We start from the raw sequence: 18,934 nt of genomic DNA on the forward strand, positions 1-18,934 counted from the left end.
TATCATAGCCAGGATCGTTTAGCAGCTCTCATCAGCTCGTCACTCGAACACCTTCCCGAGGAATCGCTGAAATCTTCTCGAGTACCGCACCGGATCGACCGCGGATATCGCCCCTCGCCCGTGCAGCGACCCCCGGAGCGCGCTCTCCATCCGCTTCGCGCCGTTGTACTCCTGAAGGATGTCGATGATCCCGAGGTGCAACACGACGTCCCTCGCGGCGTCCCTCGCGGCGCGCGCGTCGGCCAGCCCAGGCCCAGGCCCCGCGCCGCCGCAGCCGCCGCCGCCGTCCTCTTCGACGCGACCCTCCGCGCGCGGCTCGTCCTCGTCCTCGTCCTCTTCCGCGACGGGAGTGGGCGCGCGTCGAAGCGACGACGGCACCGCGACGGCGACGGTGTTCACGCCGAGACGAACTTCTTTCTCTCCCGCGGCGAGCGCGATGTGGTCGCCGCCGCCGAACGCGCCGGGGACAGGGCGCGCGTCCGACGTCCTCGTCGGCGCGGTCGAGAGGACGTCGTCCAGGTGCCCGAACGAGCGGCGTCGCTCGCTGCTGCTGCTGAGGGCGGAGGAGAGGCGGCGAAGCGCGACGCACACGTCGCCGTCGCCGTCGCCGTCGTCCGACGGAGGGGTGAGAGGACTCGTCGCCTCTTCGTCGTCGTCGCGCCTCGTCGCGCCGCCGCCGCTCCCTGACGACGCGTCGTCGCTCTTCACGTCTCGAAAGTGCACGCCCACGAGCAAGGAGTAGTCCATCACCTTCATCTCCTCGAGCAGACGGCAGTCCTCCCGCAGCGTCCGCGACAGCTTATCCCTCGCGCCGACGTCTAGACGAAACGCGTAGGCGAGGTCCAGGTCCTTCAACGTGACCCCCGGCCCCGCGCTCGACTCCCCGCCCTTGGTGTACCGCCCGTGCGTGCTTCCTTTGAGGTCGTACACGCGATGGATCGGCAGCTCCGTGCGGAACAAGTTCGCCATGACGATGAACCGGACCTTCCTTCCTTTCGGCGTCTTCACGCGGTACAGGCCGAAGAATTTCGTCAACAGCGTCGACTCCGATTTCGATACGTGCGCGTGATACCGCGGCAGCGCTTCGATCAACGTCTTCGCCTCGTGCTTCCGCATCGTCTTCACGATGAACTTGTCGTCGTGCGAGAGGTAGAACACGCTGCCGGACTTCCCCGGGGACGGGAGCTCTCTGAGCGCGGCGTCGCCGCAGAGAGAAAGCATGAAGTCGCCGACGTCGATCCCCCAACGCTTTCGAAGCGATTTGAACGTCCCGGGGGCGTAGTCTTTCCACTTGAAGTCCCCGGCTGGGTGCGGCGGCGTCGACGCGGACCCGCCCCGCGGGAAGCTCTGCTTGATTTTGCGCGTCGCGTCCACGGCGGGCGTGATGAGTTCCGCCGTCGTCGCCGCCGCCGTCGCCGCTGCCGCGCGACTCGGGGCCTCGCCGCGGCCGATGCTCCACCGCACTCCCACCTGCAACTGCACCATGAGCTCGTAGCTCTTGTGCCCTTTGTATATCGTCTCCCCCGCGAGCGGCGTCCTTCGCGCTTGAAGCCACCCCATCTTCGCCCTCGGCGCGGTCACCGCGGCCGCGGCGGCGAACACCGCCTCCGCGGCTCGGTACCGTCCCCCGCCTTTCGACGCTCTCTCCGCCGCGGCCATCCCTCCGACGACGTTCACGCCGCGGACGACGTCCGCTTCGATTATCTCCTCGCGTATGAGCTTCCCGTCGTCGTACTCGCACAAGAGGAGTTTCTTCCCGCGGTGGCGGTGTTTCACCACGGGCGCGCCCGCGGCGAGCGCGCCGATGACGTCGTCTTCGTCGATCGAAACCGAAACGCCGCCGCCGCCGCCGCCGCCGCCGCCGCCGCCGTTCTCCTCCTCCTCCTCCTCCTCCTCCTCCTCGGTGTCCTCGTCGGTGTCGACCTCCCCGGTCACCTCCTCCTCGGAGGGCTCGAACAACCTTCGCGCCGCCGCGCTCCCCGGGGTCTTCCCGCCCTCGATGCTCCCGGCACGTCGCAGCCGCGTCGCCCGCTCGCCCGCGCGTTTCCTCTGCTTCTTCTTCCTCTTGTCGAGCGACGGCGCCCATATCCCGACGCCGTGCTTCTTCCCTCGGCGCCACGTCCCGCTGAACGTGGCGCCGGTATCGTGCCACGTGTACACGCCGTTCCCGTGCTCGAGTCCGTCTTCCCACTCGCCGTCGTGCCGGTCCCCGCGTCGGTCCCCGCCGCCGTCGCCGCCGCCGTCGCGAAAAAACACGAGCGTCCCCCACCCCGACATCGCGCCGTCCCTGAACTCGCCGTTGTACTCGTCCCCGGACGCCCACGCGTACGTCCCCGGGCCGTGCGGGACGCCATCTTTCCACAGGCCCTCGTGCGCGTCTCCGTTCGCGAACGTTTGCCTCCCTAACCCGCGCTTCTCGCCGGCGAAGAACGACCCTCGGTAGGCGGTGACGCCGTCCGCGGAGACGAGCGCGCCGACGCCGTGCATCGCGCCCCGGAACCACTCGCCGTCGTACCTCGCGCCGGAGCGCCAGGCGTAGACCCCGCGGCCGTGTTTTTTGCCGTCTTTCCACTCGCCGACGTACGCGTTGCCGTTCGAGTATCGACGCGCCTGCGGCGGCGACGCGACGGGAGAAGGTCGGGGATGAGGAGAGAAACGGACGCGTCGCGTCGACGATCGGATCAGATTCGGGCGTTACGGATCTCGGCGCGCGCGGCGACGGGGTCGCGACGCCGCGGAATTCGCGCACCTCGCGCTCGGCATCGCCGTCGCTCGGCCGCGTGGTGGATGTCATGCTCGCGCGCGGTCGCGACCGCGGAAGCTCGCGCTCGCTTCCGCGCGTCGACGCTTTGCGCGACGTCCTTGACGGGACGGGCGGACGTTCTCGCGACGCGTAAACTTCCTGTCGTCGCGTTCACAAAACAGAAACCGGAGGCGCACGGCACGACGCGCGCGCCGTCGCTCGCGATGTCGCCGCCCCCCTCCGACGGCCCCAAGCCGAACTTCGTGTCGAACCTCGCCGCGAGCGCGTTCGCGTCGTGCTTCGCGGAGGCGTGCACGATCCCGCTCGACACCGCGAAGGTGCGGCTGCAGCTCCAGGGCGCCGCCGCCGCGGGGACGACGCCGCGATACAGAGGCATGCTCGGGACGATCGCGACCGTCGCGCGCGAGGAGGGCGCGGGCGCGCTGTGGAAGGGGATAACCCCGGGGTTGCATCGGCAGATTTTGTTCGGCGGGCTGAGGATCGGTCTGTACGACCCGGTGAAGAACTTCTACGTCGGGAAGGACCACGTGGTGCGCGCGACCGCGACGCTCTCTCCGCGTGGATTTGAACGTCGTCCGTCCGTCGTCGCGTCGCGTCGCATCGTGTCAAAATAGACTCCTTCCGTGGACGCCCGCCGCGCCGTCCCCTGACCGCCTCCTCTTCCCCCCGCCCCCGAACCAAACGCAGGGCGACGTCCCGCTGCACTTAAAAATCGCAGCCGGGATGACGACCGGCGCGCTCGGCATCTGCGTCGCGTCGCCCACGGACCTCGTGAAGGTGCGCCTGCAAGCCGAGGGGCGGCTTCCCGCGGGCGCCGCGCGCCGGTACCCGTCCGCGGTGGCAGCGTACGGGATCATCGCGAAACAGGAGGGCATCGCCGCGCTGTGGACGGGACTGACGCCGAACGTCGCTCGCAGCGCGGTGATCAACGCCGCGGAGTTGGCGTCGTACGACCAGGTGAAGGAAGTGTTGATGGGGTCGTTCGGGATGGAGGACGGCGTGCCGTTGCATCTCATCTCCGGGTTGGGCGCCGGGTTCGTCGCGGTGTGCGTCGGGTCGCCGGTGGACGTCGTGAAGTCGCGCATCATGGGCGACAGCGCGGGGGTGTACAAGGGGTTCATCGATTGCGTCGTGAAGACCGCGAGTAAGGACGGCGTCGGGGCGTTTTACAAGGGGTTCGTGCCGAACTTCGGGAGGCTGGGGAGCTGGAACGTCGTCATGTTTCTCACGCTGGAGCAGACGAAAAAGGCGATGCGCGAAAACGGGTTGATGTGATGAGCACTTCGCGCGGTCGACGCGCTAGCCAGAGTTGATTATCGAGTAGATTGATTTATCCGCGACGTGCGCGACCACGCGCGCGCGAGATCGAGTCGAGGGTCGAGTCGACGTGATTTAGGAGTCGAAATCCTCCGTTACAACCAAACCAGTCACCGAGCTAAGCACCCATCGGCTATCCTCGCCATGAGCCCATCGCGAGGCCCGCCTAACAGATCTCCCGATCCCGTTTACTCGGCGGCCGCGCGCTTCTTCGACTTGGCCACCGTGCCTGAAGAGAGAAGACGCGAAGAGGGGGCGATGCGATTCGGTCAGTCGTTCGTTCGCGTCGGTTTCGCGCGCGAGTCGAGCGCGCGGGTTCGGGCTGAAGCCCGCCCGATTTCGAGGACGACCAGGCTGGCCGTCGCGTCCGCGAGCGTGGAGACGTCCACACCGCGAATGCGACGGCGGCGACGCGCGTCGCCCGCGAACGAGCGACGCGCGCGTCTCCGTCCTCGCGTTCAAACAGCGAAGCCCCCGGTGAACGAGGAGAAAATGTGGTGTTCGCGCGCACCCTCACGGAAGCCGTTCTTGAAGCGGCGGGGGAGCGTCTTGAGGTATCTCATGCGCCCGGTGCCCGTGGTCCTACGGCCGATGGCCTTGGTGGACCAGTTGTCTGTGGAGAGGAAGGGAGAGGGGTCGCGCGCGTCAGTCTCGCGTCCGGCCGGCGTCCAACCCTACTCGAGAAGGATGCGCTATTCTATTTCTTTTCTCGCGCGGAGAGATCGAGCGTGGACGTACAGTTACGCTTCCGCGCGGAGGGGTAGCCGCACGCGCCGCACGTGGCCTTCTGGATGTGGTAAGACCGACGACCACACCTGTTTCGTGATTCAGCGTTGAGAAAGGAGAGGGATGTCAGCGTTCAGCTCGACGGGACGACGAGCCATTACGCGGCTTCGGAAAAACCCTAGAACGCGAGGAAGATTTCGTTCGCCGGAAAGGGAGGGGTGGGAGGGCGTGCGCACCTGCGGCACATGGTGTGAGACTTGTTGTGTCTCTTACCGAACGAACCGGTACCTTTCCCGATCTTACCCATGGTGCTCGAGGGACGTCGTCCGCTTCAAGCGCAGCGAAAAGAGGGACGGTGCCCGCGATGCTCGCGACTTTTGCAGCTCGATGCCGGGCGTTGGCGCTTTTAGCGTGTCGATGTTTTTCCAGTGTTTTTCGGTTCGTAAAAAACTGCCTCCTTAAGAGCTACCTTCGTATGAGACCTATAGTGCTACTACTCCGCGCGTTCATCACTCTACTCCCCCCGCGTCGCGTCCGCGTCCGTCCCGTAGAACCCGTTGAAGTCCAACCGCAGCCGCAGCTCCGCGAGCTCCGGAAACGCGCCGATGCGAAGCTTACTCTCGACCACTCGCAACACGTACGACCGCGCCCGCCGAAACGCGCTCGCCAGCGCCGCCGCCTCCGCCTCCGGAACCGGCGCGTACCCCGCCAACGCGGCCGCGTTCGTCGCCGCGGACGTGTCCGCGAACGCGGGGAGCCGCCCGATGACGGACCGCGACGGGTCCGGGTCGAGGTCCGCGGCGGCGACGGACGCCGCGCGCGCCGCCTCGCGTCGCGCCGACGCGAGGTCGCACGCGACGGCGAGCGCGGCTTTCACTTGCCCGGACAACAGCGTCCACGTCGGGTCCGGGGAGGACAGGCACTGCCTGCCGCACGCGTCAAGGAACGCGTCGTGCGCGGCTCGAGCCTCCGCGGGCGACCGCGCGCTCGCGATCGAGGACGACAGCTCGCGGCTCGCGGCGTGTAACACCCTCGACGCGACGTGCTCGTGCAACGCGTGCGCGAAATGACGGAGCTCCGCGGTGAGCTGCCGCGCGTGCTTGCCGCCGCCGCCGCCGCCGCCGAGGGCGCGACGTGCGGCGGGGCTCCAGCCGCTTCGCGTGACGTCGTCCAGCGACGCGCGCGCGCGTCGAATCTGAAGCAAAAACACCCCCGCGGCGTTATACTTTTCTTGGCACTCTCGAGAGAGCACTATGGACAGCGGCCACGGGATGTTCACGCGCAGCTTGAGCTTCGCGAGGGCCTCGAGCTGCGCCGCGCCGGGAGACGACGCGTCGCCACCGCCGCCTCTGGATCTGGAAGACGCCCTCCGCGGCGTTCCCGGCGTGAGCGACGTCGTCGAGTCGACGACGTCCACGAAGACGTCGGACGCCGCCGGGAGATCCCCAGACTCGTCCGACGCGATCGCCTCCGCGAGCGCGGCGGACAGCTCGCTCGGGTCCGCCCACGCGCCGCCGTCGTCGTCGTCGTCTTCGTCTTCGTCGTCGTCTTCGCCGCGCGCGCGCCGGTCGGATCGTCGCTGCTCGTGCGCGTCCAGACGCGCGAACACCGCGCGCGAGAACACCGACGCCGCCTCCCCCGCGCCGCCGAGAAACACCGCGCGCAGTCGCCTCGCGCACGACTCCAGCCCCCACTCGCCTCGCAGGCGCGTCATGAGCGCGCGCGCGACGTCGTCCGCGCGCGCGAGCGCGGGGGCGATCACCGCGCGCTCGACCAGCGCGCCGACCGGGCACGTCGCCGGCGACCGCGCGTCGGCGGACGACGCGAGCCACGCGTCGAGGTCCCTCGCGGCGAGAATCGCGCGCGACGGCTCAAACGGCGCGCCGGACCACTCCAGGACGTCGCCCGCGTGCGCGCGCACGCGCGTCGTCGTCCCCGCGAGCCCGGCGGCGACGAGCGCGGAGGTCTCAGATGCCGCGGAGGACCGGCCTCGATGCGGGACGAGCCCGTTCGAGGCGGCGCGCGCGGGCGGGGGCGGGGGCGGGGCTGCGTCCGCCGCGTCCGGTTCCGGAACCGGCTCCGGTCGCGACGGGCACGGCGCCAACGACGCGCCGCTCAGCATCCTGACGCTCTCGTCGTCGTCGTCGCCGCCGCCGCCGCCGCCGTCGATATCCTTCACCGCGACGGCGTCGGGCATGTCGACGTCCTCCGGGGTGGCGCCGCCGCCCCCCGCGCCGGCTTCGACCGCGGCGCGGATCTCCTCGCAAAACGCGACGCACAAGTCGCGCGCCATCTCCGGCGGCGGCGGCGCGGCGGATCCCCTCGTCCGAGACGGACGCCACGGGTCGTCGCCGTCGCCGTCGTCGTCGCCGTCGTCGTCGTCGCGCGAGCGGTGCGTCAGCCTGAGCAGCGCGACGGACTTCCCCGCGTCCAGCATCTCGTCCGCGACGCCGCGTAAAAACTCCGGCGCCTCCGCCTCCGCGGTGAGTCCCATCGCGGTCTCCTTCCTCCGCACGACGTACGCGTCGTTCCAGTGCGCCTCCGTGCCCACCTCCGCGCCGAGCCCCGGCCCGGGCGCGATGAACAGCTCCCCGCACGGGTCCGAGAGCTCCCCGGTCTCGAGCCATTTCGACAGCGAAGAAAGATACGGCTGCGCCGCCGCGGCGAACAGCCGAAGAGACGTCGCGAACCCGTCGCCGCCCACGTCCGTGGACGCCTCCGCTTGGTGCGACGCCGCGGCGCGGTACAGCGCGGTGAGGCACCGGGACGCGGCCGCCGCGTGCGCGGTGCGCCGCGACCGCGCCGGAGGCGGGAGCGCCGCGGTCGCGAGGGAGTCGAGGACGCGCGCGCGCGCCGCGATCGCCTTCGCCGCCGTCCGAAGCTCCAAAAGCGTCGGCGCGCCCTCCTCGCCGACGCCCGCGGCGCGACGCAGCAACGGCGCGAGCTCGTCGCGCAGTTCCCTCACGCAGCGCGTCAATCCCGCGGCGAACGCGCGAATCGTGGGCCCGTACCCTTCCCGCGCGTCGTTCGTCGGCGTCGGCGCCGCGGCGACGGCGACGGCGTCCGCGCGCTCGAGCACGCGGTCGAGCATCTCCGCGGCGTCCGTCGCCCGCTTCAGACCGCCTATCAGCGCCGCGCGCGAGAGGTGCGGCACGACGGCGTCCTCGCATGCGCGCGCGGGCGCGAGCCCGTGCAGCGCGTGCAGCGCGGCGCCCACCGCGGCGGTCTCCGTCGTCGCGGCGGCGAGACTCGCGCCGGCGACGACGCCGCTCAACTTCAACGCCGGCTGCAGCCTGCTCGCGGCCTGGACGACGCGCGCTCCCGCGCCGTGGCCTCGACGCGCGAGTCCGCCGTCGTCCCACCGCCACTCCACCTCTTTCTCGTCTTCGCGCGTCGCGTCGTAGTCCGGTTTGGCGTCGCTCCAGGAGAACCCGAGGCCGTCTTCGTCGTCGTCCCGCGCCGCGCGCGACGCGCTCGGACCGTCCGCGAGGTCGCCCGCCGCGCGCGCGTCGTCATCGATGCCGTCGCGCTCGTCTTCGCTCCACTCGCTCAGCGTGGACGCGGACCGCGCGTCGTCGTCGTCGTCCTCGTCGTCGTCGTCGTCGTCGTCGTCGTCGTCGTCGCGCTGGAATTTGAAATCTAGGACGCTCCGCTCGCCCTCGCGTCGTCCCGTCCCCGCGTCGTCGTCCTCCCCGAGCGCGATCGCGGCGTCGATGGCGGTGTAATTCGACTTCAGCGGGTCTCGCGAGAGCCCCAAGAGCAGCGCGAGGACGCGCGAGTGCACGTCCGGGACGTCGGACGCCCACGCGCGCGATCGGAACCGCGCCACGAGCAGGTCCAGCGCGCGCTGCTTCTCCAGCTGCGCGTGCATCCCGAATCGCTCGCGCAGCGCGTCCAGGGACGCGTTCACGGCGTTCGGGTCCGTGTCCGGGAACGAGTGGAACTGCGTGTGGTACATGCAGTAGTTGTGCGCGATCGCGTGGTTCTCGTCATCCTCCTGGCGTGCGACGAGCGGGGTGGAAGGGAGCGGTCAGAGGTGCGCGTCGTGGTTTTTTTCTCGCGCGGTCGGAGGCGACGACGGGAAGAATCGCGGGGACGCGCGCGGAGGGGTCGAGGGCGCGCGCACCGTGACGCCTACGAGTTTCTCGACGAGGCGCGAGAACAGCGCGTCGACGTTCTCGCTGCGCTGGGCGCCGAAACTCGACGCCATCGCCTCGTTTCCCCGCGCACCCGCGCACTGACGCGAGAGGATTTTGAACAAGAGTGATGAAGAAAAAAGCACTTCTGAGAGCCTCGTCCACTCACTGCTAAAGAAAAACTACTGAGCACTACACCGCACCCTCGGCGACATCGACACTGCGATGCGATCCCGCGCTCAAACCGAATTGATCGCCGACACAAACCTCTGACCGAAAGCGTCGCTGCCGTCGATGGTCCCCCACTGCGACACGCAGAGCTCGCCGTGATATGCGCACGCCTCGTTTCGCAAGCAAAAACACCCGGTGTGTGGCCATAAATCCCACGACTTCGTCGGGTCGGTAACGGCGGAGTTTTGGTCGACGCAGACGAAGGCGTAGCCCTCGCCCTCATCCGCGAGAAGGGCGTTGGTCTCCGCGGCCTGTGCCTCCGTGAACAGGACCTCGCCCGGATACTTCCCGCACGACTCCGGCGACATTTCATACAGGAGCATCTCTATCGTCCTCGCGAAGCCGTACAGAACCGCAGCGCCGAAGGCTAACCGCTCCACGGGCGAGGATGAATCCATCGGGACCTTGGCTGCGCCTCTCGTCATTGTTGTCTCGTTACACGCGGCGACGACCCACCACGAGATCTCGTTCGCGCTCGCGGTGGAGTGGAGACCCATCGCTTTATCGTGGAACAGTTGGAATTCACGGAACAAGAGCGGTTCACATGATTGAATAGCCGAGACCGTGCCCCCGCCACGACGCATCCGATCCATTATCCTTCGCCATATGCGAACGACGACGCCGAGGAGGAAGGCCACCCCCGGCCCCGGCTTCCAGTCGTGCTCGCGCGCGATCTTCTCGACCGCATCCAGGACCGTGCAAGTGCCCCGGTGTACCGAGATCACCGTCATGTCTGAGCTTATCTCCTCGTCCGATGACCCACTGCGGTATCTAAGCATCGCTTCCTCTGTGCACGTCGCCAACTTGTCCCTCCAGCGCTGTGTGAGCGTCTCGACGACGTGCCTCACTTCATCAGCGCTCCCTTGGAGGTCCCCGCTCGGGGACGTCGTGAACGCGTCGTCGGCGTCGTTCTCGAAGAACCGCGCGCGCGCCATGACGTACCCGTCCTGTATCCGTTCCGAAAGAACCTCGCACCGCCTCCTGCCCTCGACGATGATGTGGAACCGCCCGTCCGGCTGCGGGTCGCACCGCAGGATCTTCACCTCGCACGCGTGCGCCGAGTCCGGATGCTTCATCCCGAATCGCCGCGATCCGCTCTCCATCGCGCGACGAATCAGGAGCCTGTACCGCGGCTCGAAGATGTTCAGACCGAACCTGTCGAACGGCATCACGTCCGACATGACGAACAGAGGGATGTTCCCCTCGAGCGCGTCGCCGTTCGTCTCCGCGGACCCGGCGAGCAGCTCGGCTTCCTCGGCTTCGCGCCGCGCGCGCGCCCGCTCCGGGAAGAGCTGCGACACGAGAGCGCGCAGCGTGACGTTCACGGGCGTCTTCGCCGCGCTCGAGACGAGCACGACGCTCCTGCAGGTCGGGCACCTCGGGTCGTCGCTGTGGTCGAGCGCCCTCGCGAGGCAGCGGCGGCAGAACGTGTGCCCGCACGGCGTCGTGACCGGGTCGCAGAACAGCTCCAAGCAGAGGACGCACTCGCACGTCTGCGCGATCGCGGCGGTCGACGTCGACGGCGACGGCGACGGCGACGGCGACGGCGACGTCGCGCGCGCGGTCTCGTCGTCCTCGGGCGCGCGCTCGCGTCCGCGCTTCGCCCCAGGGTTCGCGTCCGCGGTGTCCACCGCGTCCGCCATCGGGACGTCCGCGTCGTCGGACATCGCGACGCGCGCGCGAGGGGCGCAGTGCGTCGGCGCCGGCCGCGACGACGCGCGAAACGCGTTCACGGGACCGACCGACGTCATCGTAATGAGGTTGTTCCGAAAGTTTGGATTTCAGTGCGCGCGCACGCGAAACGACTCGGTATCCACTACACGACTAAATCGATAAGGTTACCATAAGTATCATAATAACACACGCATCGCGCGTCGCGTCGCGTCGCATCCCGGCTTCTGTTCTCGTCGAGGTCACTTGAGCCCGTACGCGCGCGTCGCGCCCTCGAGCGTGTTTTGCAGCAAAATCGCGATCGTCATCGGCCCGACGCCGCCCGGCACCGGGGTGATGTACCCCGCCACCTTCGAACACTCCTCGTAGTCCGCGTCGCCGACGAGCCGGTACCCGTGCTTCTTCGACGGGTCGTCCTTCGCGTTGATCCCGACGTCGATCACCGCCGCGCCCGGTTTGATCCACGACCCTTTCACCATCTCCATTCGACCGCACGCCGCGATGACGATGTCCGCCCGGCGCACGATCTCCTCCGAGTTTGGCGTCTTGCTGTGCACGATCGTGACCGTCGCGTCGCGTCGCTGCAACAGCAACGCCGCGGGGGTGCCGACGACGTTCGAGCGCCCGACGACGACGGCTTCCTTGCCCGCGATGGGGACGCCCGTGCGTTCCAGGAGCTCGATGCACCCGCGCGGCGTGCACGGCACGAAGAGCGGCTCTCGCCCTCTCTGCGATAAGCGACCGATGTTCAGCGGGTGGAACCCGTCCACGTCCTTCTCGTAATCGATCGCGCCCAACACGCGCTCTTCGTCGATGTGGTCCGGCATCGGGAGCTGAACTAAGATGCCGTGCACGTCGGGGTCCGCGTTGTACGCCTGCACGACGGCGAGGACCTCGTCCTCGGTCGCGTCCCCGGGGAGGTCCGTCCCGAAGGACTGGATCCCGGCCTCCTCGCACGCCTTCTTCTTGCTTCGGACGTACGTCTCGCTGTCTTTGCGGTCGCCGACGAGGACGACGGCGAGGCCCGGAACCTTCCCGCCCGTCTTCTCCTTCATGGCGGCGACCGCGAGCCGAACTTCCTCGCGCACGTCCGCGGCGATCGCTTTGCCGTCGATGACCTGCGCGTCCGCGCGGATCGTCGATCGGACCGGGCGCGAGACGCGCGCTCGGGGCGCGGACGCCTTGAGGGAGCTCGCGAGGGAGGCGCCTCGGAGGGCGGGGGCGTGCATGGCGTGCATAGTAGCCGGCGGCGCGGCGCGGTGGTCAGTGATGAGAAGGTTTTTTTCAAAGCGAGCACTGAAAAAAGCGGGCGGCGGGCATGGGCACTCAGGGGGAAATAAACAACGAACGCCCGCGCCCGCAGTCCCGGGGCGCGCGGTGGAACATCCGCGCGGCCCTCGGCGCACGCGCGGCTTCGCGCGCGCCCTTCGACGGGCGTCGCGAGACCCGGCGAGGGAGCATGGCGGACCGCGCGCGGCTCCTCCCCCGCGCGGAGCTGCTTCATTACGGCATCGTCCGAGCCGCGGGAGGCGCCGACGCCGGCGACGCGGTGCTCCGCGTGGACGTCGCCGGGGACAGGCTCGTGGAGGTCGTGAACGGCGTGGACGAGAAGATAATATACTTCGAGGACGTCGTGTGCTACGCCGTGGACGACGACGACGGGCTCGGGACGACCTGGGACCGGGACGGGGACGACGACGACGACGACGCGGAGGACGAGGAGGACGAGGATGAAATCTCCGTCTCGCGGACGACGATCACGATAACCGTCCGAACCGGGGAGGGAACGTCGTCGGACTCGGAGTACTCGGACTACGGCGACGACGACGAAGACAAGGACGAGGAGACGATCGACGTGGACTACAGGCTGCAGACGGTCGCGGACGTCCGCGCGCTGCGTCACGTGCTGGAACGCATCGCGAACGGAACGCTCCGCGACGACGACGAGGACGACGACGACGACGACGGCCCGTCGACGTCCTACGCGCTCGGCCCGTTCGCCGGACTCGACCGCCGCGTCGTCCGCGGCGGAGTCCTCATGCGGCGCGAGCGCGGGGAGTGGAAACGATGCGCCGCGGCGGCGACGCGAGGGAAACTCTTCGTCCTCGCCCCGAGCGCGAAGGGGGACGGCTTAGTTGTCACGACGGCGGTGTCCCTCGCGGGCGCGCGCGTCGTCCCGCGCGGCACGCGTCTCGGACACGACGCCGGCGAGTTCGACGTCATCGCGCCGCCGAACGTCCGGCTCGTCCTCGCCGCGCGCGGGGGATTGGAACGGAATTGCTGGGTCGACGCGGTCCAGCGCGCGATCGACGCGGCGTCTCCGCGCGGGCCGCGTTTCGGCGGCGGCGCGATTTCAAACGCGCGCGCGGATAAAGAGAACGACCTGGTGTGGTCGAACGGGCGGCTCGCGAGCGAGGTTTTGGACGAGGACACGAGAGCGGCGATCGCGGAGGCGACGCGAGTCGCCGCGGGGCTTCAGGCGGCGAAGGGTAACGCGCACGACGCGATCGTATCGCCGTTGAAGCGAGGAAGCGGTCGCGGCGGCGGCTGGGACGACGACTCGGACGACTCGGACGATTCGGACGACCTCGAGGAGGAGGGCGGCGACGGCGTCTTCGTCCTCGGGCGGTGCTGGAAACGTCTGCAGCTCGGTGTGAGCGAAGGATACCTGTTCACGTTCGCCGTGGACGCGCTACGGCCGCGATCGGTCGCGGTCTCGGGCGACGACGACGCGTCGATGTCCTCCGAGCGCGCTACCGCGACGCGAATGACGCTGCGGGTGGACGTCGACCGCGGCGTCGTCGAGGCGTACAAGGAGGGGAGAGGGAGAGGGAGAGGAAAAAAGGCGCGGGGGAAGGGTTCCACGCCGTCGACGATGTCCGAGACGACGCTGATCAAGACATTGAGCGTCTTCGAGGTGACCCCGGCGCCGCCGTCGCGAACGCGCGTCGGCGCGGACGCCCACCTCTCGTGCGAGCGGTTCATCACGCTCGAGATGATCCCGTCGTTTTACCGCGACGACGACCCGATCGAAGTCGCGACGTTCGCGTTCGACTCGAAGGAGGACCGCGACGTGTTCGTCGCCGTGACGAACGACGTGCGACGCGGGACGTACCTCTCCGCGGATAAGTATCAGCCGCGCGGGATCATCAAACGCGGCTCGGAGGTTTCGATGTCGACGTCGCGGCGAGACGGCGGCGGCGGCGTAAAAGGCGCCGGCGCTCTCCCGCCGCCGCGGTTCCTCGTTCTGATCCCCGGGAAGCTGTTCGTGTTGACGACCTCCTCCCCCCCCGCGCCGCTGTTCACGGTGAGTCTGACGTCGCCCGCGTGCGCGTTTGAAGCCAGGGCAAAGGACGCGGACGCTGTCGTGATGGTGTCCGTCTCGGAGACGCGGCGGTATTTCTTCCGCGTCGGGTCCGTCGACGACGCGCGCGAGTGGGTCGCCGCGCTGTTGGAAGCGTCTCGCGGCGCGTCCGCGAAGAAGAAGAAGACGACGACGGATGGGACGGAGAGCGAGCCGACGCCGAAGCACCCGCCGCGCCCGTCGCCGCCGCGGTCGCCGCGCGCGTTCGCGTACTCCCCGTCACCCGCGTCTTCGCGGTTCCGACGGAGACTCATCTTACAAGTCGACGCGAAGACGAGAGCGGAGGAAGAGGAAGCGAGAGCGGCCGCGGCGAGAGAGGAAGCGACAGAGAAGAGGAGCACGTCCATCTTCGCCGCGTTTTCAAAGCGCAAACGCGTCCGCGTCCCGGAGACGGCGGAGAAGTCCGCGGAGGAGGGCGCGGAGAAAGCACAAACGGCGCAGAAGACGTCCGCGCGCGAGAAGATGCGAGCCGCGGTCGCGAAAGAGCGCGAGGCGCGGAAGCGAGCGGAAGAAGACGCACGCGTGTTCGCGGAAGGCTACGCCGCCGCGAAGGCGAAGCAAAAAGCCGCGGAAGACCTCGCCAAGGCGGCGGACGAGCGACGCGTTCGCGCGGAAACCGAAGCCCACGCCGCGGTGTCGGAGAGGGCGGAGAGAGAAGCGCGCGAGAGCGTCCAAGCCGAGCTCGCGCGCGTGAAAGCCGAGGAGCTCGCGGCGAGGAAGCGAGAGGAGGAAGCGGACCGCGAGCGAGCCGCGGCGGCGGCGGCGGCGGCGATCGCGTCGGAGAACAAAACGAGAGAAGAAGCCCGGCGGAGGGCGGAATTCGACGCCGCGCTCGAAGCCGCGCGACGGGAAGAGCAGCGGTTAGAAGCCGAGGCGGAGGCTGCCGCGGCGGCGGTGAAGGCGGAGTTCGAGCTGGCGGCGATGGAGGCGTCCAAAGCCGCGGCGGCGGCGGCGGCGGCTGAAAAGTCCAGGCTTGACGCGCGAGCGAAACTCGAAGCGAGCGAACGCGAGCGCGTCGCCATGGAGGCGGCGAAGAGAGCGGCCGCGCGCGCGGAGGAGGACCGCCGACGACGCGCGGAGGAGGACGCCAGACGCGCGGAGGAGGACGCCAGACGCGCGGAGGAGGAGCGACGAGAGAACATCGCGCGCGCGACGGCGAAGGAGGCGGAGGAAGCCGCGAGGATGGCGGCGATGGTTCAAAAGGAAGCCACCGCCGCCGCCGCCGCCGCCGTCGCCGCCGCCGCCGCGGAGAAGCTCAACGAGATCAGCGCGAGCGGCGCCTCTCCGGAGTTTGCCGGGTTCGGCACGAGCGCGAGCGGCGTCGGTCCCAACGCGGACGGCGGCGGCTCCGGCGAGGGCACGCCTCGGCTCGGGAACTCGCCGCCGCCGTCGCCGCCGCCGTCGCCGCCGCGTCCGCCGCCGTCGTCGCCTTCGCTTCCGACCAACCCGGCGAACTCGGCGGCGGGCCGCGTGACCCCGCGGTCGAACTACTGGGCGTCGTTCTCAACGCTGCAAGCGCAAGCCGCGGCGAAACGGCCGCCGGCGAAGCAATCGCTCGCGTTCGAAGACCCGTCGGAAGACCCGCCGCGACGCTCGCCGCCGTCGTCGCCGCCGCCGCCGATTCGGCCGTCCCCCGGGCACCACCGCCGGACGTCGTCGATCACGTCCATCGGTTCCTTGGACGAGACCTCGCCGCCGCAGGGGACGACGACGACGACGACGACGACGACGACGACGACCGCGGAAGTCGCGAAGAAGAAGTCCACCAGGAGCAAGTGGCTGAAAGGGCTGTTCCGCTCGAGCTCGAAGACGAAGCCCTCGTCAAAATGATAACCTTTTATCGATAGAACACGCTAGCTAGAAGATGACTACCTCATCGCACGACGCGAGGTCTACTACTGTACTACCTACCTCACGCCGCCGCGTCGCGGTACGGTTTCCCCGTCGCCGGGTCCACCATCCCCTCCTTCGTGCCGTCCCACCCCGGCGGCTGCAGCGTGGGCCAGTCTCCGCGACACCCCATCTTGTTGTAAAACGTCTTCTTCCCCGCCAGCTGCTCGTCCCCCGCGAGCAACTCGCCGAGCGCGGCGACCACCTGCGACGCGATCCCGATCGCCTCCTCCTGGGTTTTGACCTCCGACGTGCTCATCACGAGGTGCGCGTCCGCGAACTCGTACGCCTCGCGCTGCGGCGCCGCCGCCGGGTCCGCCGCCGCCGCCGCCGCCGCGTCGACGTCGTCGAGCCAGATCACGAAGTGCCCGAAGAGATAATCCCAGCACGCGCCTCGCGCGGACGCGCCCTTCCCTCCTCCGCTCGTCGAGATGACGCACCGCAGCTGCGTGCTGAGCTGCTCGAACACCGCGTTCTCCGCGATGACGAGCCCGCCCTCGCCGTCGCTCTCCACGATCTCCGCGCGCGTCTGCCCGGTGATCTTCTCCACGAGGTCCGGCGTCGAGAGCGGGACGTAGCCCAGCGCGGACGCGAGCGCTCTCCCCACCGCGTCGTTCGCGCCCTCGCTGTCGCCGACGAACGTCACGGTGACGCCTTTCAAGTCCTTCGCGATCGCTTCCGCTTTCAGACGGAGCGTCTTCGACGCGTCGGACGGGCCGCCTTCGCCGTCGGACGACGACGTCGCGGACGCGGACGCGGACGTCGTCGTCGCGGCGGCGCGATCGGGTCGAAGACGACGCCGGCGGCCGCGACCGGGACCGGGACCGGGACCCGCGCGGAGGAGGGCGGGGGCGCGGCGCGCGCGCGACGCGAGGCTCGCCGCGCGCGCGAGGGACGAGGTCGCGGACGTCGACGCGACGGTCGACATGACGACGGAGGGCGAGACGCGCCGACGAGAGTGGCGAGCGCGGAGGCGCCGCTATCCAGCAGACTTCCGGAGTCGAGTGCGCTTTTTCATCACTGCTGGAGCTGGCCGTCATACCTCATCAAGCAGCGGAGACGGTTCAGGGAAAAAAGTGCATCGGTCAGTTGAAACGGGACGCGATCAAATGTTGAAACCAAGCGGTGGGTGAAAAACGTATGCTCATCCGTCGAGGACACCCGACTACCCCCCTATGAGGATTGAACTCATGACCAAAAAAATGGAGTCTCCGTTGGCGCGAAAATGATTGCTCATCCGTCCTCCGTCACGTACTCCCTACGGGATTGAACTCATCGGCGTCACAAACGCACGCGCGCGCGCACGAGTTCGCCTCGTCGATCGCCTCGCACCGTCGATCGCCGTTCATCGCGCGCGACACGCACGTCCGAGCCTCTCTCCTCGGTCGCGCCGATCCGATTCCGATTCGCGTTCGCGCGATCGAATTTAATTTGAGCACCCGAATTAATTCTTCTCGATCCACGACCGACGACGATCCGACGACGACGATGCGCCTCCTCAAGTTCCGCCGGTCGTTCGTCCTCGCCGCGATCGCGGTCCTCGCGACGCTCTCGCTCCCGTCCGTCCGCGCGCTCGAGCCGCTGCCGTTCGTGGAGATCCCCCTGTACGTCGGCGAGTCCAAGCAGACGCTCGGCATCTACGAGGGCGACAACGTGAACGAAGCCGTGGACGCGTTCGGCGCGACGCACGATCTCTCCCCGGACGAGCTCAAGACGCTGAAGGAGGAGGTCACGAAGCGGTTCGTCGCGATCGCGGACGTCGTGAGAGCCGGCGCGAGCCCTGGCGCGTCGTTCGACGGGAAAGAGCCGCTGTTCCAGTTCCCCGTGGGCGTCGGCGACGGCAAGGTGGTGCCTCTCAAACTGTACGAGGGCGACAACCTCCTCCGCGCGGTGCAGAAATTCGCCAAGAAGAACGGCGTCCCGGAGGACATCGTCCCGTCGCTGTTCCAGCAGATCCAGCTCAAGGTGTACGGCGAGAACTTCGACGACCCGACGATCACGCCCTTGGGCGGGGGCGCGCCCGGGGACGCGTCCGCCGACCCGGAGGCGCCGCCGCAGCTCCTCTACGAGTTTCCCGTGGACGTCGACGGCTCCGGGGACAAGGACAACTTGACGCCGTTGAAGTTGTACCGCGGCGACGTCTTGGGCGAGCGCGTGAAGGCGTTCGCGGAGGAGCACGCGCTGGACGACGAGGCGAGCGATAAGCTCGTCGCCGCGGTCGCGGAGCGCATCGCGGCGACGCAGCAGGCGGAGAAAGCCGCGGAGGAGATTCGCGCGAAACGCGAAGCCGAGGCTTTGGCCGCCGGCGAAGAGGGCGGGGAGCCGCCCGAGCCGCTGTACGAGATCCCGATCAACGTGGACGACGACACGTACCCGCTGAAGCTGTACGAGGGCGACATCTTGCGGACCGCGGTCGAGGCGTTCGTCATCGAGCACGGGTTCGAGATCACGTCCGTGCCGATCATCGTCGACGCGGTGTCCAAGCAGTTCAACAAGGACGACGCCGACGCCGACGCCGCCGACGACGACGGGTCGCCGAAGCCGCTCGTGTCGTTCGCGGTGTCCATGGACGGCGGCGACGGCAAGCCGCTGCCGCCGATCGCGCTGTACGACAACGAAGACGCGGACGTCGTCGCGAACGAGTACTGCGAGAAGCACGGCCTAGACGTGAAGGTCACCGCGCCGCAACTCGCGGACGCGTTGAGGAACTCGCTCAAGGAGAAGACGCCGGCGGAGAAGGCGGAGGCGCCCGCCGCGGCCGCGACGGAGGAGGAGAAGGGCGACGCGACGACGGGAGAGGATAAGGAGCTGTGAGGCGACGACGGGAGAGGAGAA

The 18,934-nt window shown here is 68.8% G+C and overlaps 9 protein-coding genes across 9 annotated transcripts; 3 read left to right on the top strand and 6 right to left on the bottom strand.

Moving 5' to 3' along the window:
* Positions 1–39: 39 nt before the first annotated feature.
* On the bottom strand, positions 40–2,601 carry MICPUCDRAFT_16190 (uncharacterized protein; the record flags this gene model as incomplete). The annotated part of the gene is made up of 3 exons (XM_003058225.1): positions 40–223; positions 485–1,605; positions 1,837–2,601. Coding segments are annotated over 3 exons (2,070 nt in total), but the record flags the coding sequence as incomplete, so codon positions are not given.
* Positions 2,602–2,967: 366 nt separating this feature from the next.
* Positions 2,968–4,039, top strand: MICPUCDRAFT_44233 (mitochondrial carrier family; the record flags this gene model as incomplete). The annotated part of the gene is made up of 2 exons (XM_003057854.1): positions 2,968–3,294; positions 3,452–4,039. The coding sequence occupies 2 exons, from the start codon at positions 2,968–2,970 to the stop codon at positions 4,037–4,039; spliced, it is 915 nt and encodes a 304-aa protein (XP_003057900.1).
* Positions 4,040–4,284: 245 nt separating this feature from the next.
* Positions 4,285–5,114, bottom strand: MICPUCDRAFT_33223 (uncharacterized protein; the record flags this gene model as incomplete). The annotated part of the gene is made up of 3 exons (XM_003058226.1): positions 4,285–4,694; positions 4,820–4,896; positions 5,044–5,114. The coding sequence occupies 3 exons, from the start codon at positions 5,112–5,114 to the stop codon at positions 4,540–4,542; spliced, it is 303 nt and encodes a 100-aa protein (XP_003058272.1). The 3' UTR covers positions 4,285–4,539.
* A 207-nt stretch (positions 5,115–5,321) lies between these two features.
* MICPUCDRAFT_57592 (uncharacterized protein) lies at positions 5,322–9,017 on the bottom strand (the record flags this gene model as incomplete). Its single annotated transcript, XM_003058227.1, has 2 exons — positions 5,322–8,804; positions 8,934–9,017. 2 exons carry the CDS (start codon positions 9,015–9,017, stop codon positions 5,322–5,324), a joined length of 3,567 nt encoding a protein of 1,188 aa, XP_003058273.1.
* A 45-nt stretch (positions 9,018–9,062) lies between these two features.
* MICPUCDRAFT_57593 (uncharacterized protein) lies at positions 9,063–10,925 on the bottom strand (the record flags this gene model as incomplete). Its single annotated transcript, XM_003058228.1, has 1 exon — positions 9,063–10,925. The coding sequence occupies one exon, from the start codon at positions 10,923–10,925 to the stop codon at positions 9,183–9,185; it is 1,743 nt and encodes a 580-aa protein (XP_003058274.1). The 3' UTR covers positions 9,063–9,182.
* Positions 10,926–11,087: 162 nt separating this feature from the next.
* On the bottom strand, positions 11,088–12,083 carry MICPUCDRAFT_57594 (uncharacterized protein; the record flags this gene model as incomplete). The annotated part of the gene is made up of 1 exon (XM_003058229.1): positions 11,088–12,083. The coding sequence occupies one exon, from the start codon at positions 12,081–12,083 to the stop codon at positions 11,088–11,090; it is 996 nt and encodes a 331-aa protein (XP_003058275.1).
* A 221-nt stretch (positions 12,084–12,304) lies between these two features.
* On the top strand, positions 12,305–16,039 carry MICPUCDRAFT_47155 (uncharacterized protein; the record flags this gene model as incomplete). The annotated part of the gene is made up of 1 exon (XM_003057855.1): positions 12,305–16,039. The coding sequence occupies one exon, from the start codon at positions 12,305–12,307 to the stop codon at positions 16,037–16,039; it is 3,735 nt and encodes a 1,244-aa protein (XP_003057901.1).
* An 82-nt stretch (positions 16,040–16,121) lies between these two features.
* Positions 16,122–17,027, bottom strand: MICPUCDRAFT_57596 (uncharacterized protein; the record flags this gene model as incomplete). The annotated part of the gene is made up of 1 exon (XM_003058230.1): positions 16,122–17,027. The coding sequence occupies one exon, from the start codon at positions 17,025–17,027 to the stop codon at positions 16,122–16,124; it is 906 nt and encodes a 301-aa protein (XP_003058276.1).
* A 365-nt stretch (positions 17,028–17,392) lies between these two features.
* On the top strand, positions 17,393–18,913 carry MICPUCDRAFT_57597 (uncharacterized protein; the record flags this gene model as incomplete). The annotated part of the gene is made up of 1 exon (XM_003057856.1): positions 17,393–18,913. Exon 1 carries the CDS (start codon positions 17,588–17,590, stop codon positions 18,911–18,913), a length of 1,326 nt encoding a protein of 441 aa, XP_003057902.1. The 5' UTR covers positions 17,393–17,587.
* Positions 18,914–18,934: the final 21 nt, after the last annotated feature.

This window comes from Micromonas pusilla (genome assembly GCF_000151265.4).
Source record: "Micromonas pusilla CCMP1545 genomic scaffold MICPUCscaffold_4, whole genome shotgun sequence".
Taxonomy (NCBI): domain Eukaryota; kingdom Viridiplantae; phylum Chlorophyta; class Mamiellophyceae; order Mamiellales; family Mamiellaceae; genus Micromonas; species Micromonas pusilla.